Raw genomic sequence first — 25,671 nt, 5'->3', positions numbered from 1 at the left:
ATGCATTTGGCCACTAGTTGGCAGCAGTGTATGTGCAAAGTTTACCTGATCCAATGAACCATTGCATTTCTGTTCAAATTTTGTATCAAGTGTGCCCAAATATGGCAAATTTGTTTATTAATAACTTTTTGTGTTCAAAATTGTGCACTCTCCTCCTACAATAGTATTGTATTCTTTCACTGCTACTGTAAATTGGACAGTGCAGTTAGATTAACAAGAATTTAAGCTTTCTGCCAATATCAGATATGTCTGTGTCCTGGCAAATGTTCTTGTTACTTACAACCTCATGCTAATCGCATTAGCCTATGTTAGCTCAACCCTCCAGTGGAAGGGACACCTTCCAACTGACTTGCCTAGTTAAATAAATACAGATAAATACATTCTAAAGTATAATTTCACCAGGTAATCGAAGTCAGGCATTTCAACAATGGCACGCACAGCATTCTCCCTCAAAATTTGTGACATTGTGTTGTGTGACACAACTGCACATTTTAGTGGCCTTTTATTGTCCCCAGCACAAGGTGCAATGATCATGCTATTTAATCATCTTGATATGCCACACCTGTCAGGTGGATGGATTATCTTGACAAAGGATAAATTGCTCACTAACAGATATGTAAACAAATTTGAGCACACTATTTGAGAGAAATATGCATTTTGTGCATATGGAACATTTCTGGACTCTTGAATTTCAGCTCATGAAACATGGGACCAACACTTTCCATGTTGTGTTTATATTTTTGTAAAGTCTCTTTTTTCTCTTCACTTGGCCCTAATACTCTCCTGACCGTAGATTGCTGCAAACACCACCCCATTTCCGAAAATGGATTGCTCCTACAGACAGTGAGTCACGTGGCGGTGGCTTGCTTTATAAAGCAGGCAGACGGGCATCCAGCTTAACTATTCGATTTAACGTTAGAATGGGTAAAAAGAGAGATCTAAGGGATTTTGAGCGTGGTATGATCGTCGGTTCCAGGCGCGCAGGATCCAGTATATCACAAACAGCCGCACTCTTGGGCTTTTCACGCACGGCAGTGTCTGTGGTTTACCGAGAATGGCGCGACAAACAAAAAACATCCAGTCAGCGACAGTCCAGTGGGCGTAAACAGCTCGTTGATAAGAGGGGTCGAATGAGATTGGAAAGAATCGTGCAAACTAACAGGCGGGCTACAATTAGACAAATAACGGCGCAGTACAACAGTGGTGTGCAGAACTGCATCTCTGAATGCACAACTCGCCGATCGTTGTCACGGATGGGCTACAGCAGCAGACGGCGGGCAAACGAAGAGTGGAAAAACACCGCCTGTGTAGATAAGGTAAAGGAGTCAATGGAACACACTGCGTTCCAACATTTACCAGATTTTCGCACATTCAACAAATCTGATCTAACAAAGTCGATATTCGTCAAATGAGGTCCGATTTCGATATATTTGGCTGTTTTCGCTGCATAACATTTAAAAGTAGTCCCTTTTCAGACTTAGAACTTAGCATTTAGCAGTCACTTCTAACTCCCGTTCATATAAACTGGTTAGCCTAGCTAGCATACAGAAATCGGTAGTAGTCAGTCGGTTTTAACTAATTACGTTGATTGGTGACGATGATATGAATGTATTGGGGTTGACATCATAAGTATTATACTCCGATTTTACCTCAACAACAAACAATAGCCTTAAATTCGATTTACCTCTTTACCGCATCTGTTGCGAGCGGTCAGTGAATTGTTTGTTATTAAAGCATAGAAATTATGTTTATCTTTTTCATTCTTCAGGCGTGATGTCATACGTTGGCCCCCTTTATTTATAGAAGGACCCATACACACAGAGTGTATATACAAAACAGTAGGAACACCTGCTCTGACCAGGTGAAGGCTATGATCCCATGTCACTTGTTAAATCCACCACAATCTGTGCAGATGAAGGTGAGGAGACCAGTTAAAGAAGGATGTTGAGACATGAGTGCCTTTGAGCTGGGTATGCTAGTAGGTGCCAGGCACATCTGTTTGTGTCAAGAATTGCAACACTGCTGGGTTTTTCATGCTCATATCAAACTTTATTTGACACATGGGCTGAATACAACAAGTGTAGACCTTACTGTGAAATGCTTAGTTACTACAAGCCCTTAACCAACAGGTCAGTTAAGAAGAGTTAAGAAAATATTTACCAAATAAACTAAAGTTAAAAAATAAAAGTAAAAAATTATAAAAAGTAACACAATAACGAGGCTATATACAGGTGGTACTGAGTCGGTGTGCGGGGGTACAGGTTAGTTAAGGTCATTTGTACGTGTTGCTAGGGGTAAAGTGACTCTGCATAGATAATAAACCGTGAGTAGCAGCATTGTACAAAACAAATGGGGGGGTCAATGTAATAGTCTGGTTGCCATTTGATTAGTTGTTAAGCTGTCTTATGGCTTGGGGGTAGATGCTGTTAAGGAGCCTTTTGGTCATAGACTCGGTGCTCCGGTTCAGCTTGCCGTGCGGTAGCAGAAAAAACAGTCTATGGGTGACTGGTCTGACACCGCCAATTTTCCCAACAGTTTCCCGTGTGTATCAAGAATGATCCAGCCAACTTCACACAACTGTGGGAAGCATTGAAATCAACAAGGGCCATTGTCCCTGGGGCGCTTTCGACATCTTGTAGAGTACATGCCCCTACAAAATTGAGACTGTTCTGAGGGCAATATGGGGGGTGCAACTGAATATTAGGAAGGTGTTCCTAATGTTTGGTAAACTGTGTATATTATGGAATATGAGATGAAACTAACCCAGTAATTACTTGACTTGGCAAATGAGTTGAGTTGGCTCAATTAAAATCATAGATATTCAAATATTGTATATGATCAAATCAAACTTTATTTGTCACCTGCTGAATACAACAAGTGTAGACCTTATCGTGAAATGCTTACTTACAAGCCCTTAACAAACAGTGCAGTTCAAGAAGAGTTAAGAAAATATTTACCAAATAGACTAAAGTAAAAAATAATAAACACAATAAGAATAACAAGGCTATATGCAGGTGGTACCGGGACCGAGTCGGTGTGCAGGGGTACAGGTTAGTTGAGGTAATTTGTACATGTAGGTAGGGGTGAAGTGACTATGCATAGATAATAAACAACGAGTAGCAGCAGTGTTCAAAAGGGAGGAGGGGCGGTCAATGTAAATTAGGCCGGTGGCGATTTTATTAATTGTTCAGAAGTCTTATGGCTTGGGGGTAGAAGCTGTTGAGGAGCCTTTTGGTCCTAGACGGGTGCCTCTGATACCGCTTGCTGTGCGTTAGCAGAGAAAACAGTCTCTAACTTGGGTGACTGGAGTCTCTGACAATTTTATGGGCTTTCCTCTGACACCGCCTATTATGTAGGTCCTGGATTGCAGGAAGCTTGGCTCCGGTGATGTACTGGGCCATACGCACTACCCTCTGTAGTGCCTTACGGTCAGATGCCGAGCAGTTGCCATACCAGGCGGTGATGCAACCGGTCAGGATGCTCTCGATGGTGCAGAACCTTTTGAAGATCTGGGGACCCATGCCAAATTTCTTTGTCTCCAGGGGGACAAGGTTTTGTCGTGCCCTCTTCACGACTCTTCACGATTGTCTTGGTATGTTTGGACCATGATAGTTAATTGGTGACGTGGACACCAAGGAACTAGGAACTCTCGACCCTCGCCACTACAGCCCCATCAATGTTAATGGGGGCCTGTTCAGCCCACCTTTTCCTGTCGTCCACAATCAGCTCCTTTGTCTTGCTCACATTGAGGGAGAGGTTGTTGCCCTGGCACCACACTGCCAGTTCTCTGACCTCCTCCCCATAGGCCGTCTCATTGTTGTCGGTGATTAGGCCTACCACTGTTGTCGCCAGCAAACTTAATGATGGTGTTGGAGTCGTGTTTGGCCACGCAGTCGTGGTTGAACAGGGAGTACAGGAGGGGACTAAGTACATCCCTGAGGTGCCCCAGTGTTAAGGATCAGTGTGGCAGACGTGTTGTTGCCTACCCTTACCACCTGGGGGCTGCCCGTCAGGAATTCCAGGATCCAGTTGCAGAGGGAGGTGTTTAGTCCCAGAGTCCTTAGCTTAGTGATGAGCTTTTTAAAATTATTTTTATTTCACCTTTTTTTAACCAGTTAGGCTAGTTGAGAACAAGTTCTCATTTACAACTGCGACCTGGCCAAGGTAAAGCAAAGCAGTGCGACACAAACAACAGAGTTAAACATGGACTAAACAAACGTACAGTCAATAACACAATTGAAATCGTCTAAATACAGTGTGTGGAAATGGCTTAAGGTTAAGGAGGTAAGGCAATAAATTTGCCATAGTAGTGAAGTAATTACAATTTAGCAAATTAACACTGAAGGGATAGATGTGCAGATGATGATGTGCAAGTAGAAATACTGGTGTGATAAAAGTAAATAAAAACAATATGGTGATGAGGTAGGTAGTTGAATGGGCCATTTACAGATGGGCTGTGTACAGCTGCAGCGATCGGAAGCTGCTCAGATAGCTGATGCTTGAAGTTAGTGAGGGAGATATGTCTCCAACTTCAGCTATTTTTGCAATTCGTTCCAGTCACTGGCAGCATAGACCTGGAAGGAAAGGCAGCCAAAGAGGTGTTGGCTTTGGGGATGACCAGTGAGATATACCTGCTGGAGTGTGTGCTATGGGTGGCTGTTGTTATGGTGACCAGTGAGCTAAGGCGGAGCTTTACCTAGCAAAGACTTATAGATGACCTGGAGCCAGTGGGTCTGGCGACGAATATGTAGCGAGGGCCAGCCGACGAGAGCATACAGGTCGCAGTGTTGGGTGGGTGGTATATGGGGCTTTGGTGAAAAAACAGATGGCACTGTGATAGACTGCATCCAGTTTGTTGAGTAGCGTGTTGGAGGCTGTTTTGTAAATGACATCGCCAAAGTCGAGTATCGGTAGGATAGTCAGTTTGGTATGTTTGGCAGCGTGAGTGAAGGATGCTTTGTTGCGAAATAGGAAGCTGATTCTAGTTTTTATTTGGGTTTTGCGATGCTTACTATGAGTCCGGAAGGAGAGTTTAGTCTATCCAGGCACCTAGGTATTTATAGTTGTCCACATATTCTAAGTCAGAACCGTCCAGAGTAGTGATGCTACTCGGTGCGGGTAGCCATCGGTTGAAGAGCATGCATTTAGTTTTATTAGCGTTTAAGAGCAATTGGAGGCCACGGAAGGCGTGTTGTATGGCATGGAAGCTCGTTTGGAGGTTTGTTAACACAGTGTCCAAAGAAGGGCCAGATGTATTCAGAATGGTGTTGTCTGCGTAGAGGTGGATCAAGGAACCACCCGCAGCAAGAGTGACATCGTTGATGTATACAGAGAAAAGAGTCGGCCCGAGAATTGAACCCTGTGGTATCCCAATAGACTGCCAGAGATCCAGACAACAGGCCTCCGATTTGACACACTGAACTCTGTCTGAGAAGTAGTTGATGAACCAGGTGAGGCAGTCATTTGAGAAACCAAGGCTGTTGAGTCTGCCGATAAGAATACGGTGATTGACCGAGTCAAAAGCCTTGGCCAGGTCGATATCGTTTAGTACCTTGAGCGTGGACGAGGTGCATCTGTGACCAGCTCGGAAACCGGATTGCACAGCGGAGAAGGTACGGTGGGTTTCGAAATGGTCAGTGATCTGTTTAACTTGGCTTTAGAAAGGCAGGGCAGGATGGATATAGGTCTGTAACAGTTTGGGTCAAGAGTGTCACCCCCTTTGAAGAGGGTGATGACCGCGGTAGCTCCATGGACTTTAGTGTCCCAAAACTTCTTTGAGTTAGAGCTACAGGATGCACATTTCTGTTAGGAAAGCAAAGGCTAGCTTTTTCAAACTGACTGTGTGTATTGGTTCCTGACTTCCCTGAAAAGTTGCATATCGCAGGGACTATTTGATGCTAGTGCAGTCCTCCACAGGATGTTTTTGTGCTGGTCAAGGGCAGTCCAGTCTGGAGTGAACCAAGGGCAAAATCTGTTCTTTGTTCTACATTTTCTGAAAGTGGCATGCTTATTTAAGATGGTGAGGAAATTACTTTTAAAGAACGAACAGGGATCCTCCACTGACGGGATGAAGTCAATATCCTTCCAGGATACCCGGGCCAGGTCGATTAGAAAGACCTGCTCGCAGAAGTGTTTTAGGGAGCGTTTGACAGCGATTAGGGGTGGTCGTTTGACCGTGGACCGATAGCGGATGCAGGCAATGGGGCAGTGATCGCTGAGATTCACAGCAGAGGTGTATTTGGAGGACAAGTTGGTCAGGATAATATCTGAGGGTTGTTTACGGATTTATGGTTGTACCTGGTGGGTTCCTTGATCATTTGTGTGACATTTAGGGCATCTACAGTGGGGAGAACAAGTATTTGATACACTGCTGATTTTGCAGGTTTTCCTACTTACAAAGCATGTAGAGGTCTGTAATTTTTATCATAGGTACACTTCAACTGTGGGAGATGGAATCGAAAACAAACATCCAGAAAATCACATGGTATGATTTTTAAGTAATTAATTTGCATTTTATTGCATGACATAAGTATTTGATCACCTACCAACCAGTAAGAATTCCGGCTCTCACCGACCTGTTAGTTTTTCTTTAAGAAGCCCTCCTGTTCTCCACTCATTACCTGCATTAACTGCACCTGTTTGAACTCGTTACCTGTATAAAAGACACCTGTCCACACACTCAATCAAACAGACTCCAACCTCTCCACAATGGCAAAGACCAGAGAGCTGTGTAAGGACATCAGGGATCAAATTGTAGACCTGCACAAGGCTGGGAGGGCTACAGGACAATAGGCAAGCAGCTTGGTGAGAAGGCAACAACTGTTGGCACAATTATGGCGCAATTATTCGAAAATTGAAGAAGTTCAAGATGACGGTCAATCACCCTCTGTCTGGGGCTCCATGCAAGATCTCACCTTGTGGGGCATCAATGATCATAAGGAAGGTGAGGGATCAGCCCAGAACTACACGGCAGGACCTGGTCAATGACCTGAAGAGAGCTGGGACCACAGTCTCAAAGAAAACCATTAGTAACACACCACGCCGTCACGGATTAAAATCCTGCAGCGCACGCAAAGTCTCCCTGCTCAAGCCAGCGCATGTCCAGGCCCGTCTGAAGTTTGCCAATGACCATCTGGATGATCCAGAGGAGGAATGGGAGACTGTCATGTGGTCTGATGAGACAAAAATAGAGCTTTTTGGTCTGAACTCCACTCGCCGTGTTTGGAGGAAGAAGAAGGATGAGTACAACCCCAAGAAAACCATCCCAACCGTGAAGCATGGAGGTGGAAACATCATTCTTCGGGGATGCTTTTCTGCAAAGGGGACAGGACGACTGCACCGTATTGAGGGGAGGATGGATGGGGCCATGTATCGCGAGATCTTGGCCAACAACCTCCTTCCCTCAGTAAGAGCATTGAAGATGGGTCGTGGCTGGGTCTTCCAGCATGACAACGACCCAAAACGCACAGCCAGGGCAACTAAGGAGTGGCTCCGTAAGAAGCATCTCAAGGTCCTGGAGTGGTCTAGCCAGTCTCCAGACCTGAACCCAATAGAAAATCTTTGGAGTGAGCTGAAAGTCTGTATTGCCCAGCGACAGCCCAGAACCTGAAGGATCTGGAGAAGGTCTGTATGGAGGAGTGGGCCAAAATCCCTGCTGCAGTGTGTGCAAACCTGGTCAAGAACTACAGGAAACGTATTATCTCTGTAATTGCAAACAAAGGTTTCTATACCAAATATTAAGTTCTGCTTTTCTGATGTATCAAATACTTATGTCATGCAATAAAATGCAAATGAATTACTTAAATCATACAATGTGATTTTCTGGATTTTTGTTTTCGATTCCATCTCTCACAGTTGAAGTGTACCTATGATAAAAATGACAGACCTCTACATGCTTTGTAAGTAGGCAACACTGCCAATTTTGCAGGTTATCAAATACTTGTTCTCCACACTGTAGTTTAGATTGTAAGGACTACTGGGGTGTTAAGCATATCCAGTTTAGGTCACCTAACAGAATGAACTCTGAAGATAGATGGGGGCAATCAATTCACATATGGTGTCCAGGGCACAGCTGGGAGCTGAGGGGGGTCTATAACAGGTGGCAACAGTGCGAGACTTATTTATGGAGAGATTTAAAAAATTAAAAAAATTATTAGAAGCTCGAACTGTTTGGGCATAGACCTGGAAAGTATGAGACAACTTTTCAGGCTCTCTGCAGTAGATTGCAACTCCTCCCCCTTTGGCAGTTCTATCTTGATGGAAAATGTTGGATGGAAATTTCAGGGGTTTTGGTGCCCTTAAGCCAGGATTCAGACACGGCAAGGACATCAGGGTTGGCGTACTGTGCTAAAGCAGTGATTGAAACAAACTTAGGGAGGAGGCTTCTGATGTTAACATGCATGAAACCAAGGCTTTTACGGTTACAGAAGTCAACAAATGAGAGCGCCTGGGGACACACAGTGCCTGGGTTAACCTCCTACATCATCTGAGGAACAGAGGAGGAGTAGGATGAGTGTACGGCTAAAGGCTATCAACTGGTCTTCTAGTGCTTTGGGGACAGAAAATAAAAGGAGATTTCTGGGCGTGGTAGAATAGTTTCAGGGCATAATGTACAGACAAGGGTATGGTAGAGTGCAGGTACAGTGGAGGTAAACCTTGGCATTGAGTGACGATAAGAGATTCAATCTCTGGATGCACTAGTTATGCTGGGTGAGGTCACCGCATGTGTGGGAGGTGGGATAAGAGGTATCTGTGGCATGATGAGTGGGACTAGGGGCTCCGCAGTAAACTAAAACAAGGATAACTATCCTAAAAAGTATACAAGGCATATTGACATTAGAGAGACATAAAGCGAGGCATAAAGCAATCACAGGTGTTGATTGGGAGAGCTAGCTAAGACAACAACAGATAAGACAACAGCTAATCAGCTAAGACAACAACAGATAAGACAACAGCTAATCAGCTAAGACAACAACAGGTAAAATGGTGATGAGTGGGCAGAGAGGGCCAGATAACTACACACAGGGCCCGAGTTCAAGGCCGGGGCCGACAGATAAACAAAATAAACAGCTTAGTGGGCACTATGGTGTTTAAAGGCTGATCTGTAGTCAATGAACAGCATTCTCATATAGGTGTTCCTTTTGTCCAGGTGGGAAAGGGTAGTGTGGATTGAGTTTGCGTCATCTGTGGATCTGTTGGGGCTACCGCCATGAGTGCTACAGGGCGGTAATAATTTAGGCAGATTACCTTCGCTTCCTTGGGCACAGGGACTACATGGGTCTGTTTGAAACATGTAGGTATTACAGACTGTCAGGGAAAGGTTGAAAATGTCAGTGAAGACACTTGACAGTTGGTCCGCACATGCTTTGAGTACACGTCCTGGTAATCCTTCTGGCCCAGCGGTTTTGTGAATGTTGACCTGTTTAAAGGTTTTGTTCAGATTGTGTGATAACACTCCCGTATCCAGTCATCCAAAACCGTTGGCGCTCTCGTGCATGCTTCAGTGTTGCTTGCTTCGAAGCGAGGCATATTTGACAATGGGTTATTTTTTTTAATCGAATCATGGCTTTGTTCATCAGAATCGATGTGATCAGATCTTTTTCTAAAGTGCTTAGATGTTTCTTTGCTGCAAGACTATTTGACCCATTTCATGACATCCAAATGCAATCAGTTATGTGGAATCTCAATCTCTAAAGAGGGTTTAACCGAACTTCTGCCTGGGAGGCATGTGCTTCCTCATGTGATGCATGCTGCTACCGAACCAAAACAAAAGTGTGAATAAAGTCAATACAATTTGCCTCACTTTTTGAATGAAGTTACTGGGTCTAGTTCAAATCCCTAAGGCGACAAGGTGAAACATCTGTGGGTGTGCCCTAATTGCTCCAGGGTCACTGTAGATAATTAGACCCTGGCAGAGACCCCACTCTCTGAGGGTGTCTCAGGACATTTGTAAAATAGAAATAAGCACTCAAATTATTATTTATCATGTATGCATAAAATAAAGTTTGCATTCTCAATTGAGTTTGTAGTGCAGCTGTAAACAATGTACGCATGCATTAAAAAAAAATAGAATCTTTGAATTTCATGGATTACAATTGTACACATTCAATATTTATTTTTTATCCTTATAGGTACGGGAACTTGTCCTGGACAACAGCAGATCAAATGAAGGGAAAATCGAAGGCCTCACAGAAGAATTTGTCAATCTGGAATTCCTCAGTTTGATAAATGTTGGCTTATTCTCAGTTTCCAACCTTCCCAGACTTGAGAAACTCAAAAAGGTAATGTTTTGCTTCATTTAAAACAAACACTCACTCACTCAAAAGTTTTAGAACACCTACTCAATCAACATTTTTTCTATATTTTTACTATTTTCTACATTGTAGAATAATAGTGAAGACATCAACTTGGAAATAACACATATGGATATGCATTAACCAAAAAAGTGTTAAACAAATCTTAATGGATTTTATGTTTGAGATTCTTCAAATAGCCACCCTTTGCCTTGGTGACAGCTTTGCACACTCTTGGTATTCTCTCAACCAGCTTCACCTGGAATGCTTTTCCAACAGTCTTGGAGTTTCCACAAATGCTGAGCACTTGTTGGCTGCTTTTCCTTCACTCTGCGGTCAAAACTCATCCCAAACCATCACAATTTGGTTGAGTTTGGGTGATTGTGGAGGCCAGGTCATCTGATGCAGCACTCCATCACTCTCCATCTTGGTCAAATAGCCCATACACAGCCAGGAGGTGTGTTGGGTCATTGTCCTGTTGAAAAACAAATTGTAGTCCCACTAAGCGCAAACTAAATGGGATGGCATATCGCTGCAGAATGCTGTGGTAGCCATGCTGGTTAAGTGTGCCTTGAATTCTAAATAAATCACTGACAGTGTCACCAGCAAAGCACCCCCACGCCATCAGACCACCACCTCCATGCTTCGCAGTGGGAACCACACATGAAGCTCTTCCGTTCACCTACTTTGTGTCTCACAAAGACATGGCGGTTGGAACCAAAAATCTCACATTTGGATTCATCAGACCTAAGGACAGATTTCCACCGGTCTAATGTCCATTGCTCGTGTTTCTTGGCCCAAGCAAGTCTCTTCTTATTTGTGTCCTTTAATAGTGGTTTCTATGCAGAAATTTGACCATGAAGGCCTGATTCATTGTCTCCTCTGAACAGTTGATGTTGAGATGTTACTGTTACTTGAACTCTGTCAAGAATTTATTTGGGCTGCAATTTCTGAGGCTTGTAACTTATGAACTTATCCTCTGCAGCAGCGGTGACTCGGTCTTCCATTTCTGTGACGGTCCTCATGAGAGCCAGTTTCATTGTAGCTCTTGATGGTTTTTGTGACTGCACTTTAAGAAATGTTCAAAGTTCTTAATTTTCTGCATTGACTGACCTTCATGTCTTAAAGTAATGGACTGTTGTTTCTCTTTGCTTATTTGAGCTGTTCTTGCCATAATATGGCCTCTGTCTTTTACCAAATAGGGCCATCTTCTGTATACCTCCCCTACCTTGTCACAACACAACTGATTGGTTCAAATGCATTAAGAAGGAAAGAAATTCCGCAAATTAACTTTTAAGGCACAAATGTTAATTGAAATTACCTCAAAGCTGGTTTAGAGAATGCCAAGAGTGTGCAAAGCTGTCATCAAGGCAAAGGGTGGCTACGTTGCAGAATCTCATATAAAATATATTTTGATTTCTTTAACATTTTATTTGTTTACTACATGATTCCATGTGTGTTATTTCATAGTTTTGATGTCTTTACTATTATTCTACAATGTAAAAATAAAAACCCTTGAATGAGTAGGTGTTCTAAAACTTTTGACTGGGTGTGTGTGGAGGGGCCCTTTTTTTTTTACTTTTTATACACAAGCTTACACTTATAGTAAAGTGACATTTGTGTTCTTTTGAAAAATAGCTTCAATTTAGTCCCTAATGGCAACCTATTCCTTGTGCAGTGCACTACTTTTGAGGGTTCTGGTCAAAAGTAGTGCACTACGTAAGGAATAGGGTTCCATTTGGGACATGGTCATTGTTTTCTGAAAGATTTGTTACTTGCTTGGGCATTTTTTGACAGAAGTGACTGCTCAAAGTATTGCGACAGTGTCAATTTTGTTTTGGCTCTACTCCAGCACTTTGGATTTGAAATTATACAGTGACTGAGGTTAAAGTGCAGAATGTCAGCTTTAATTTGAGTGTATTTTCCCATTTTAGGGGACCAAAAGTATTGGGACATTCACTTTTACTGTACCTTCAGAAAATATTCACACCCCTAGACTTATTCCACATTTTGTGTTACAACCTGAATTTAAAATGGATTAAATTTAGATTGTTTTGTCACAGACCTACAGACAATACCCCCTAATGTCAAAGTGGAATTATGTTTTTAGATATTTTTTACAAATGAATGGCTGTGATAGAACTGAAGATGGAACAGTTACTCCACAATACTAACCTAATTGACAGAGTGAAAATAAGGAAGCCTGTATAGAATAAAAATATTCCAAAACATACATCCTGTTTGCAATAAGGCACTAAAGTAAAACTGCAAAAAATGTTGCAAAGCAATAAACTTTGCCCTGAATTAAAAGTATTGGATTTATCCTAACACAACACATTACTGAGTACCTCTCCATATTTTCAACCATGGTGGTGGCTGCATCATGTAATGGGAACGCTTCTAATAGTTAAGGATGGGTAAGTTTTTCAGTATAAAGAAAAGAAACAGAATGGTGCTAAGCACAGGGAAAACCTGGTTTCCCTGAGATTAATTCATCTTTAGCTGGACAATAACCTAAAACACAAGGCCTAATCTACACTGAAGTTGCTTACCAAGATGACATTGAATGTTCCTCAGTGGCCGAGTTACAGAGTTGACTTAAATCTACTTTAAAATCTAGGGCAAGACGTGAAAATGGTTTAGCAATGATCAATAACCAATTTGACAGAGCTTGAAGAATTTGGAAAACAATGATGGGCAAATGTTGCACAATCGAAGTGTGGAAAGGTCTTAGACTTACCCAGATAGACTCACAGTTGTAACCACTGCCGACGGCGCCTATACAAAGTATTGACTCGGGTGTGAATACTTATGTAAATGAGAGATTACTGTATATAATTGAATACATTTGCAAAAATTTCTGAACATGTTTTCATTTTGTGTTTATTCGATGTTGAATTCAGGCTGGAACATAACAAAATGTGGAATAAGTCTAGGAGTATAAATACTTTCTGAAGGCCCTGTATGTGTATTAAAGTAGTACAAAGTTAATTATTTGGTCCCATATTCACAGCATGCAGTGACTTAATCAGGGTTGTGACTCTATAAATGTGTTTGATACGTTTGCTGTTTGTTTTGGTTGTTTCACATTATTTTGTGCCCAATACAAATTAATGGTTTGTCATTTTGTAGTCACTTTTTTTGTAAATAAGAATATGTCTCTTGGCCATGTTCTGTTATAATCTCCACCCGGCACAGCCAGAAGAGGACTGGCCACCCCTCATAGCCTCCCTTCTAGGGAGTTTTTCCTAGCCACCTTGCTTCTACACCTGCATTGCTTGCTGGTTGGGGTTTTAGGCTTGGTTTCTGTACATCACTTTGTGACATCAGCTGATGTAAGAAGGGCTTTATAAATACATTTTATTGATCCATTTGATTGATGTTTCTAAACTTATATTAATGTAGATGCTACTAGGGCTGTCCCCATACAAATATATTGGTCAAACGAGAATCGTCCTGTTCTTTCGACCAATCGATTGGTCAATGTTTAAACTTCTTTATCCATAATTGACATACACACCCTATGTGTTTGAATAAAACCAACTACATATGCACTGAGCTTGTCTGACACTTTAAGCACACTGTTTGATTAAATAATTAAGGTTAAACAGTGTTTAAAAAATAATGACTGGGTGTGCCTGTGTGACTGGTGCATGTTGTCTCGCTCACTTCCCTACTGCAGAAAAAGGCACCACAGCAAGTGTTTATCGCACAGTCCCTGCTAAAGCTGTATAGGAGCACACCTTGTGTGAGTATTATGTGTGCCAAACAGTTGCATTAACATTACAAAAACAAATCTGACCATTTGGAACAGTGTAAACAACACTAAGTGTTGTACCAGAGTCTTATCTAACAAAAATGATATAGCCTTTATTACAGCAGACTAAAAACAGTTGCATGCATTAGTAAATTGCGGTTTATTTATTGTTTAGGTTAATTATTCAAAGCTTCCTTTTTATTTCATTTTAAAACTAAAATGCTTGATTGCATTTCAAAGCCTGAATGTTTCGTATGCTGTGTGATGGCCGGAATGATTGATTGATTCAATTTGATACAGTAGCCTATATATTGAAATATAGGCCTAAGTTACGGTATTAAAACTTAACAGGACGCGTTCTTAGGTCTACAGCTCTATGGGGGTTATACAAGGATACTATGCCTACAAATGATAACGACTTATTACAATTATGATCATTGTAATAAGAAAAAGGAGTGTATAGGAGCGAGAGCTGCGTGCATATTATGTGTGACAAAGGGGTGCTGTTAGATTACCATATAATTTTTCTGCTTGTTTGGAACAGTGTAAACAACCAAATTATAAGTATCCCAGTCTGTTCTAATGGATAAAAAAAATATATATATAGGCTTTATTACAGCATAGCAAAGATTTTAAAGACTGCTAAATTCAGTATTTTTTTTTTTTTTTTTTAACCTTTATTTAACTAGGCAAGTCAGTTAAGAACAAATTCTTATTTTCAATGACAGCCTAGGAACAGTGGGTTAACTGCCTGTTCAGGGGCAGAACAACAGATCTGTACCTTGTCAGCTTGGGGATTTGAACTTGCAACCTTTCAGTTGCTAGTCCAACGCTCTAACCACTAGGCTACCCTGCCGCAGTCTGGTATGAGAACGGTAGCCTCCATCTGCAAAAGCAGGGCGTCTTTTTTTACACAACATTTAAAGCAAACATCTTACAAGGTAAGCTTTGATTTGTTCTGTGTTTGAGCTATAGCTACATGGCATGGGGGCTATGAAATTAATAATTTGGTTGGTTGGAACAAATCTAGCTTATAGCCAATGTTGTCGGAATCATTTCAGCCACCGGGCTTCTCCATGCATAGCGCCGACAGAGATAAACACCTCTCTGGGAAGAGGAAGGGGCGGGGGTGTATGCTTTATGATTAACGACTCATGGGGTAATCATAACAACATACAGGAACTCAAGTCCTTCTGCTCACCCGACCTAGAATTCCTTACAATCAAATGCTGGCCATATTACCTCACAAGAGAATTCTCGTCAGTTAGTTACAGCTGTGTACATTCCCCCTCAAGCGAACACCAAGACGGCCCTCAAGGAACTTCACTGGACTCTATGTAAACTGGAAACTATATATCCAGAGGCTGCATTTATTGTAGCTGGGGATTTTAACAAAGCAAATTTGAGAACAAGGCTACCAAAATTCTGACAGCATATTGATTGCACGACACGCAGGACTGATACTCTCGACAACTGTTACTCTAACTTCCATGATGCATATAAAGCCCGCCCTCCCTTCGGCAAATCCTAAATCTTGTTCGTTCGGTCTTATAGGCAGAAACTCAAACAGGATGTACCGGGGACAAGAACCATTAAATGCTGGTTTGACCAATCGGACGCCACACTTCAACATTGTTTTGATCACCAGGACTGGAAGATGTTCCGGTCAGTCTCCGAGAACAACATTGACTTATATGCTGACTCAGTGAGTGCGTTTTTATAATGAAGTGCATTGGAGATGTTGTACCAACTGTGACTATTAAAACCTACTCTAACCAGAAACCATGGATGAATGGCGGAATTTGCGCCAAACTGAAAGCGTGATCCACCGTATTTAACGATGGAAAGAGATCTGGAAATATGGCTAATAAACAGTGTAGTTATTCTCTGCAAGGCAATCAAACAAACACAATGCTAGTACAGGGACAAAGTGGAGTCGCAATTCAACGGCTCCGACACGACGTATGTGGCATGGGTCTACAGGAAATCAGACTACAAAAACAGCCACGTCAAACTTCCAGACAAACTAAATGCCTTCTTTGCCCACTTTGAAGATGATGCAGTGCTACCGTCGCAGCTCGCTAACACCAACTGCCCCACTCCTTCTCCGTGGCTGACGTGAGTAAAACATTTGAACGTGTTAACCCTCGCTAGGCTGCTGGCCCAGACGGCATCCCTAGCTGTGTCCTCGGAGCATGCGCAGACCAGCTGGCTAATATGTTTACGGACATATTCAATCGCTCCCTATCCCAGTCTGTTGTCCCCACATGCTTCAAGATGGCTACCATTGTTCCTGTACCCAAGAAGGCAAAGATAAGTAAACTAAATGAGTACCGCCCCGTAGCACTCACTTCTGTTATCATGTAGTGCTTTGAGGCTAGTCAAGGATCATATCACCGCCACCTTACCGGCCATCCTAGACCCACTTCAGTTTGCATACTGCCCCAACAAGTCCACAGATGACACCATCGCCATCACACTGCACTCTACCCTGTCCCATCTGGACAAAAATAATACCCATGTAAGAATGTTGTTCATTGAATACAGCTCAGCATTCAACACCATAGTACCCTCCAAGCTCATCATCAAGCTGGAGGCCCTGGGTCTCAACCCCGCGCTGTGCAACTGGATCCTGGACTGACGGGCTGCCCCCGGGTGGTGAAGGTAGGAAACTACCTCTCCACTTTGCTGACCGTCAACACTGAGGCCCCACAAGTGTGTGTGCTCAGCCCTCTCCTGTACTCCCTGTTCACCCACGACTGCATGGCCATCCAACTCCATCATCAAGTTTGCAGACGACACAACAGTAGTGAGCTTGATCAATGACGAGACGTGAGGGCACGTGGAGTGTGGCATCAGGAAAACCTCACTCAACGAAACAAAGGAAATGTTCAGGAAACAGCAGAGAGAGCACCCCCCCTATTCACATCGAAGGGACAGCAGTGGAGAAGGTGGAACGTTTTTAAGTTCCTGGGCGTACACATCAGACAAACTGAAATGGTCGACCCACACAGACAGTGTAGTGAAGAAGGTGCAACAGCGCCTCTTCAACATCAGGAGGCTGAAGAAATGGTCTTTTCACCTAAACCCTGACAATTTTACAGATGCACAATCGAGCGCATCCTGTCAGGCTTGCATCACAGTCTGGTACAGCAACTGCACCGCCCTCAACCACAAGGCTCTCCAGAGGGTGGTGCGGTCTGCACAATGCATCACCGGGGGCAAACTACCTGCCCTCCAGGATACCTACAACACCCAATGTCACAGGAAGGCCAAAAGATCAAGGACAACAACCACCCGAGCCACTGCCTGTTCACACCACTATCATCCTGAAGGCAATGTCAGTACAGGTGCATCAAAGTTGGGACCGAGGGATTAAAAACATCAGCTTCTATCTCAAGGCCGTCAGACTGCTAAACAGCAATCATTAACTCAGAGCCTGCTGCCAACATTGAGACCCAATGATTGATCAAATGCATCACTAGTCACTTTAAACAATTCCACTTTAATGTTTACATATCTTACATTACTCATCACGTGTATATAATGTATTTTATACCATCTACTGCACCTTGCCTATGCCGCTCGGCCATCGCTCATCCATATACTTATGTACATATTCTCATTCACCCCTTTAAATTTGTGTGTGTTAGTTGAGGTTGTTGGGGAATTGTTAGATATTACTGTACTGTCGGAACCAGAAGCACAAGCATTTCGCAACACTTGCATTAACATCTGCTAACCATGTGTATGTGACCAATAAAATTTTATTTGGACATCTAAACTCAGCAAAAAAAGAAACGTCCTCACTGTCAACTGCGTTTTTATTTAAGCAAACTTAATGTGTAAATATTTGTATGAACATAAGATTCAACAACTGAGACAAACTGAACAAGTTCCACAGACATGTGACTAACAAAAATGGAATAATGTGTCCCTAAACAAAGGGGGGGGGTCAAAATCAAAAGTAACAGGCAGTATCTGGTGAGGCCACCAGCTGCATTAAGTACTGCAGTGCATCTCCTTCTCATGGACTGCACCAGATTTGCCAGTTCTTGCTGTGAGATGTTACCCCACTCTTCCACCAAGGCACCTGCAAGTTCCCGGACACTTCTGGGGGGGAATGGCCCTAGCCCTCACCCTCCGATCTAACAGGTCCCGTAGGAAGTGCAATATGACCCCATAGACACTGTATATTCGATAGGCAATGACTTGGAAAAACTACAAATCTCAGATTTCTCACTTTCTGGTTGGATTTTTTTCTCAGGTTTTTGCCTGCCATATGAGTTTTGTTATACTCACAGATATCATTCAAACAGTTTTAGAAACTTAAGTGTTTTCTATCCAAATCTACTAATTATATGCATATTTTAGCTTTTAGGACTGAGTAGCAGGCAGTTTACTCTGGGCACCTTTTTATCCAAGCTACTCAATACTGCCCCCCCCAGTCCCAAAGAAGTTAATGGCCGTTCCACAGGTGCATGTTCATCAATTGTTTATGGTTCATTGAACAAGCATGGGGAACTATGTTTAAACTCTTTACAATGAAGATCTGGCAAGTTATTTGGATTTTTACGAATTATCTTTGAAAGACAGGGTCCTGAAAAAGGGACGTTTCTTTTTTTTCTGAGTTTTGCTGAGGCCCCACTCCTCTTCAACCTCCCCCACTGCAGGCCCTGGCACAACTCCCCTTTCTGTAAGTTCACCTGGAGGTGCTGGGGCAGGGAGGAAATCTAGGCCTCAACAAAGAGACTGTGGAAGCAGCAGAACAGAGGGAGATGAAACTGAGGACCGGTGGCATACAGTCCTTGAAGATGAGGAGCCAGAACAAATTAGGTCTATACCCAAACGACCTGAAGGCCCACAGTTGGTTAGTGATTAAACATACACCCCCTTACAGCTGTTTCAGCTCTACTTTACCACCTCTGTACTGGGAACACTAATTAGTAAGACCAACAAGTATGGGGACAAAAAGCAGCAGGGTGGAAACCTGGAAACCATGGGTGACATGCTCAACTACCTTTCCTTGTTGATTTATATGGGACTGGTAAAGGTATCAAGACTAGTTGACAACTGGAGCAAGTCCCCACTCTATCGGTTTGAGTTCCCGCCTCCATCATGAGTGAACCTATTCTTGGCCATCAACCATACTCGTCACAGGTGTGACCCACAAAAGGATCAGGAGAATGACCAGAAGGGGACTTGCAAGAGTCAAGCCCCTTTATCATGACATGGTGAAGGCATGCAAAACTTACTTCCAGCCTGCTCAAAATCTATCTATAGATGAGCATATGGTTGTCTCAAAGGCTTGAATTGGCTTGATGCAATATATTAAAAATAAGCTGGACAAATGGGGTTACAAGCTCTTTTTGTGTTAGCCGATTCAGCCTCTGCCTACATGGGCAAATTTTTCATCTATGAAGGCGATCCCACCCACTGGTAAGGGCCTTAGTTATGACTCATGCAGCTGATGGGCTTCCCCTTCTTTGTGGACAATTGTTATTGTAGTCCCATGCTTTTTATAGACCTCTTGAAAAAGAAAATAGGGGCTTGTGGCACCATTAGTCCTAACAGAATCGATTTCCCCAAGACCAAGGTAAACGACATGGCAAAGACTGCAGAGAGTGGGACCATTTTTTTGGATCAGGACTAACAAGCTGCTTTTTGTGAAATAGAAGGACACTAGGGAAGTAACCATGCTCACCACACAGCATAAGGCATTCAATAATTTCCATGTCTCAGAGAGAGAAAAATGCCAATGGAGCATGGTTGAGGAAGAATTTCTCTGTCTGTGAAGGACTACAATGCCAGCACGGGGGGTGTCAACTGATCTGATGCTCTGATAGGCCACAACGAGGTCCTCCACAGGAAGTGGAATGATAGTTTTTTTTTTTCTACCACTTTGTGGACATTGACACAGTAAATGATTTAATTCTCCTCAAGCCGATGGCCAAACCCCCCCCCCCATTCAAGGTGAGTGTCACTACCCAACACGCATGCCAACAGATAAAAGGAAGAACTGCAAGCATTGCACAAAACCCAAGGGGGAAAAATTGTGAAATGCCAGATCTTCTGTCCGAAATACCAGTTTGCTTTTTGTTTCCTGTCAGAGAGAGACTGCTTCAGACTATCACGACATGCACAAGCTATGGTGAAAGTGAAATCTAGTCATCTACACCTGGGATGTAAAATGAACACGAATGCCATTTGTAAATAGTTCAGTTTATTTCTATTTTTGCACCTTGTTTAAGTGAAGGACACGTGTGTAACCAAGTTTGTTTGATAAGCTATTTTATGTATGTCGTGACTATAATTTAATTGATTTTATAAAATAAGTCATCACATAACTAATTATTACGTGATTAAATGAATCATGTAACAATTAACTCATTAGTAACTTGGGGTACCATGGAAAAAGTTTGTTTAATGAGTTACCGTTTTCCAAATTAACTCAGAATATATTATCATACCTGTCATCCATTAATCATTATTACCTCATCAGTCTCATTCTGAAATTCTTGACCTCTTAAATCTGCACGAACCATAGTCTAAATTATTCAGCGACACAAAAATTGGCTTAATTTATTTACTAACTATACACAGAAATACATAAAAAAACACACACACAGTATAGGTTGAATTGATTACTAACAATGCAATGAAAGGTCCCTAGTGGACTAACCCGATTTGAAGGCTTGTTAAACAATGGAAAGAGGTGGGGAGAAAGAGCGCGGGAGAGACAGAGGGAACCAATCGTATATACAGTTGGAAAACTATGCTCATGGGAATGTGAATACATTGCACATGAACGACCGCTCATTTGAAAAGAATTGCAATGTATTTATTTACACTTGTCTGTCTTCTCTCTGTTGAAATCGCCCGGCCCGTCTAATGCAGGGGTGGGCAACTCCAGTCCTCGAGGGCCTGATTTGGTGTCAATCAATTCTCATTTAGAAGGCTAAAGTCACATTGCTATCTTTTCACAGCTAGTTTCATATTTAATCATAAGTTTTAGAACATTTAGATGCAAATCTGATATCTACATTGTGAAAGCTCTTAAAGATAGTTATTGTTATACCATCCGTAATGACATCACAAAATGCTAAATGATATGACATGATTGTTTCAATCCCCACCAACCATTTCCTGCATAATTTGTGTTTGGAATGTCTGAGACACTTTTTCTCAATACTGAAAAGGCAAGAGAAAGTTTACGACCAGCCTCCTCTCTGGTGGCACTTTGGAGAGGTTCAGGTACTTTGGAGAGCTTGAAAAAACACTTGGATGTCCCCTGACACCACCACAATATTTGAGAGAGGTTGGTGTTTTAGAAAGTTTGTTTTTATAGTGAACAATAACCTTTAGGCACATCCAGTGTGCAATTACTGCATTCATACACTTGAATTTACCCCGGATACCCCATAACACCACCACAATGTTTGAGTGAGGTTAATATGGTAGAAATTGTGTTTTTATACTGAACAAAAAGCATTTAGGGATTGCAAATATGTAGTGGCACTGGAATTGTCTAATTTACAGACAAATGCCACTTTGGAGAGTTTTAGGGACACTTGGAAACGTCCCGTGACCTCACCTGACACCACTTACTAAAACATTTGCCCATTTCTAGTGGTTAGGTCATTCAATCCCATTTTTTTTCTGCTATTGTTTACATGTTGTGGAAGCCATCTGACGTGTTTCCAGCTCTGGGCATCAATAATTCACTTCTAGCTTGTAAATTAAATGACTTTCAAAATAAAAACAACAAAACTTTGAGCTTGATCTTGTGTATTCTGAACTATGTAATTCCTATCGTCTGATCATTTCCTAAATCTCCCAGATGTCTTTCCAAATATACCAAGTTTTGGCATGTCAGAATCATGTAATTACACATGAATAGCAGTTACTTTTGGGTGTGTCTATTTAGGTGTAAATCTACATTTTGCCGTTGCTTCTAAGAGGTTAAACAAACAGGCAACAGAAGCAATATGTCATTTCTATATATATATATATATATATATGGTTTAAATAGCCAGGCACATCTAAGTTAGGCTATTGATTTACAGTATAGACAGAGTAGGTTTGTGCTCTCGATTTTCTTAAACAATTATGCTTAGCCTTATTCGCACAGGACTAGTATTAATAGATAATGTTGGTTATGTAATTATTACCCTAGAATGTCCGTTATTCCAGAGGACGATTTAGAGGGGATTCGTTTTTTCCAAACTGCCCCCTGTAATTATTTTTTTCCGATTAATTGTCAGTTATGACCCGTCGCGGTTCTAGACCATTTCAACTGGGGGGGGGGGGCTGGGGCCAGTTGTGCTGTTAGAGGGGCCAGTTACATTAGATGTTATTGTTGTCATATCGTAAAAAGTTATTTCATACTCCACATTTAGTGGGGCCACAAGGGGTCCAACATTGTTGTCACAGGGCCATGCAGAAATATCATAGCCCCCCAAAAAATGCTAACCTCCTGTTATTGTAATGATGAGAGGTTAGCATGTCTTGGGGGTATGCTATTTGTGCATCTAACTTACTCATCATTATTCACAATTTATTCAGGATTATCCGTAATCATGGTTGCATCCACATTAATGTAGACCTGTTTAGAAATGTAATCTGTTCTTATGTACAATAAAAGTGACTCAAATGACACTACATTATTTACCATTAATTTATATTGGGAACAAAATCATCTGAAACAACCATAACAAACAGCAAATGCATCCAACAAATTTGTGGAGTCACGAGCTTGATGTAGTCATTGCGTGCCATGAATATGGGACCAAATACTCACTGTATATCTTCACATTATGTTGCAGTTGGAACTCGGTGACAACAGAATCTCTGATGGCCTTGACGTGCTAGCAGAGAAACTCCCCAACCTCACACATCTAAATCTTAGCGGGAACAAACTGAAAGACATCAGCACGTTGGAACCTTTGGTAGGTACACCAAACTCCCGGTAGAGCACAATACAGTGCGACACCATCTCATTGTCTCAGGCTATGCCTCAAATTACACTTTTCCCTATGTAGAGTTTTGACCATAGACCTAGTTGGCAGTGTGATGTTTGTTTCCCTATGTGGCTCTGGTCAAAATTAGTTTGCTAGCCTATATGGGGATAAGGTGTGCTCAAATCTAATTAGAGATTTATTCAGGCAGTGTTGTTCACCCCCTAATTACCCTACACCCATTTGGTCCCACAGAAAAAGCTGGGCAGCCTGAAGTGTCTGGACTTGTTCAATTGTGAGGTGACCAACCTGAACGACTACAGGGAGAGTGTGTTCAAGCTGCTCCCTCAGCTCACCTACCTGGATGGGTACGACGTGAAGGACCGAGAGGCATCTGACGTGGATGGGGTGGACGACGACGATGAGGGTTGGCAACCATTTTAGTTTTTTTCCATGTTTTGAGGAAGTAATAGAAAATGAAAATGCAGTTGTAATTTGAGTTGAGAATGTGGGTCTTCTGTAGGTCAGTTGGTAGAGCGTGGAGCTTGCAATGGCATAATAGTGGGTTTGATTCCCGGGACCACCCATATGTAAAATTTATGCACACAATACTGCAAGCAACTTTGGCTAAAAGCATCTACTAAATGGTATATCATTATACACTGAACAAAAATAAACGTAACATGCACCAATTTCTTATATTTTACTGAGTTAGTTCATATAAGGAAATCAGCCATTGAAATAAATTCATTAGGCCCTAATCTATGGATTTCACATGACTGGGAATACAGATATGCATCTGTTGGTTACAGATACCTTAATGGTAGGGTCGTTGGATAGAGTTGATCAGGCTGTTGATTGTGGTCTGTGGAATGTTGTCCCACTCATCTTCAATGGCTGTGCGAAGTTGCTGGATATTGGCGGGAACTGGAACGCGCTGTCGTACAAGTTGATCCAGAGCATCCCAAACATGATCAATTGGTTACATGTCAGAGTATGCAGGCCATGGAAGAACTGTGACATTCAGCTTCCAGGAATTGTGTACAGATCCTTACAACAAGGGGTCCTGCATTATCATGCTGAATGACGAGACAATGGCGGCAGATAAATGGCATGACAATGGGCCTCAGGATCTCATCATGGTATCTCTGTGCATTCAAATTGCTATTGATAAAATGCAATTGTGTTCATTGTCCGTAGCTTATGCCTGCCCATACCATAACCCCACCGCCACCATGGGCCACTAATGTTCACAACGTTGACATCCGCATTCCGCTCGTCCACACAACGCAATACACAAAGGTGAGCATTTGCCCACTGAAGATGGTTATGATGCCAAACTGCAGTCAGGTCAAAACCCTGGTGAGGATGACAAGCATGCAGATGAGCTTCCCTGATACAGTTTGTGCATACATTCTTCAGTTGTGCAAACTCTGTGTCATTAGTTGTCCGGGTGGCTAGTCTCAGATGATCCCGCGGGTGATGAAGCCAGATGTGGAGGTCATGGCTGGCTTGGTTACACGGTCTGCGGTTGTGATGCCAGTTGAACGCACTGTCAAATTCTCTAAAATGATGTAGGCGGCTTATGGTAGAGCAATGAACATTCAATTATCTGGCAACAGCTCTGGTGGACATTTCAGCAATCAGCATGCAAATTGCATGCTTCCTCAACCTGTGGCATTGTGTTTTGAAAACTGCACATTTTAGTGGCCTTTTATTCTCTCCAGCACAATGTGCACCTATGTAATGATCATGCTGTTTAATCAGCTTCTTGACATGCCACACCTGTCAGGTGGATGAATTATCTCGACAAGAGATGCTCACTAACAGGGATGTAAACAAATTTGACAAATACACTTTTTGTGAGAATGGGAAAATTATTGGATCTATTATTTCAGCTCATGAAACATGGGACCAACACTTTATATGTTGCATTTTATATATATTTTTTTTTCAGTACATGTTAGAGACCATGTTAGTACATCGTGGATATTGTCATGCAAGGGGATTCTATTGTGTTGGGTTTTTCGACAGTGGGTGTGATGTATTTCTTTGCTTTTTAAAAAAAATGTTAGGAGTGAAGGATGAGGATGGAGAGGAGGAAGACTTTGACGAGGAGGATGATGAAGTTAGCAGCGACGAAGAGGTAAAGCCCGTTTTTTTGGTTTGTTTGTGACCCAAAAGATCAACAGGGGATATGGTTTGAAAGCACTGTCCTATCTCCCCAGGAAGAAGACCTTAGTATTGATGATGAGGACGACAATGATGATGGTATGTCATTCTTGTACTTTTTGTCACAAGCTTATGTTAAAAAGTTAAACTTTTTGATACTTTACGAAGTATAATATAATAACCCTTTCCCATTCCCCCCAGAAGTTGAGGCTGTCCAAGGAGAGAAGATGAAGCAAGAGCCTAACGACAATGATTATGAGCAAAAAAAGAAAGCCAATCAACTTACCAACCCCTTCCCTCTCCACCCTGACACCCACCCACACCCTCCCTACTCCACGTCTCTCCCCCAGCTTTGAGCCCCCGTGTGGGGAAAGACTGTACCGGACAGGTGGTTCAAGTGGAGCTGCCTCCGCCCCATGGAACCGAGAGCCATCCTCAAGGAGCGCACCACTCCGCATTCCACTTTTTCACTGTCAACTCCCCCTTTATGTAT

The 25,671-nt window shown here is 42.3% G+C and overlaps 1 protein-coding gene across 3 annotated transcripts; it reads left to right on the top strand.

The window, feature by feature from the left end:
* Positions 1-833: 833 nt before the first annotated feature.
* LOC112238557 (acidic leucine-rich nuclear phosphoprotein 32 family member B) lies at positions 834-25,671 on the top strand. 3 transcript variants are annotated; one of them, XM_042316777.1, is made up of 8 exons: positions 834-1,316; positions 10,131-10,280; positions 13,975-14,040; positions 22,875-22,997; positions 23,262-23,433; positions 25,082-25,152; positions 25,235-25,277; positions 25,380-25,671. In XM_042316777.1, exons 1-8 carry the CDS (start codon positions 921-923, stop codon positions 25,532-25,534), a joined length of 1,176 nt encoding a protein of 391 aa, XP_042172711.1. In that variant the 5' UTR covers positions 834-920; the 3' UTR covers positions 25,535-25,671. The 3 variants fall into 3 exon arrangements, with proteins under 3 accessions (XP_042172711.1, XP_042172712.1, XP_042172713.1); XM_042316778.1 differs by lacking the exon at positions 13,975-14,040 and having other exon boundaries at positions 838-1,316; positions 25,383-25,671; XM_042316779.1 differs by lacking the exon at positions 13,975-14,040 and having other exon boundaries at positions 838-1,316.

Source organism: Oncorhynchus tshawytscha, unplaced genomic scaffold (genome assembly GCF_018296145.1).
Source record: "Oncorhynchus tshawytscha isolate Ot180627B unplaced genomic scaffold, Otsh_v2.0 Un_contig_6829_pilon_pilon, whole genome shotgun sequence".
NCBI lineage: Eukaryota > Metazoa > Chordata > Actinopteri > Salmoniformes > Salmonidae > Oncorhynchus > Oncorhynchus tshawytscha.
Note: the sequence above shows the minus strand (reverse complement) of the source record. Positions and strands in the feature narration are given on the sequence as shown.

What these genes read in the sequence shown, in the direction of transcription:
- LOC112238557 (XM_042316777.1), top strand. Translation starts at nt 921, where the DNA reads ATGGGTAAAAAGAGAGATCTAAGGGATTTTGAGCGTGGTATGATCGTC. An exon ending in TGTATAGGAGCACACCTTGT is followed by an intron (nt 14,041 to 22,874) that starts GTGAGTATTATG and finishes ATTATGTTGCAG; the next exon opens with TTGGAACTCGGTGACAACAG. An exon ending in TCAGCACGTTGGAACCTTTG is followed by an intron (nt 22,998 to 23,261) that starts GTAGGTACACCA and finishes TTGGTCCCACAG; the next exon opens with AAAAAGCTGGGCAGCCTGAA.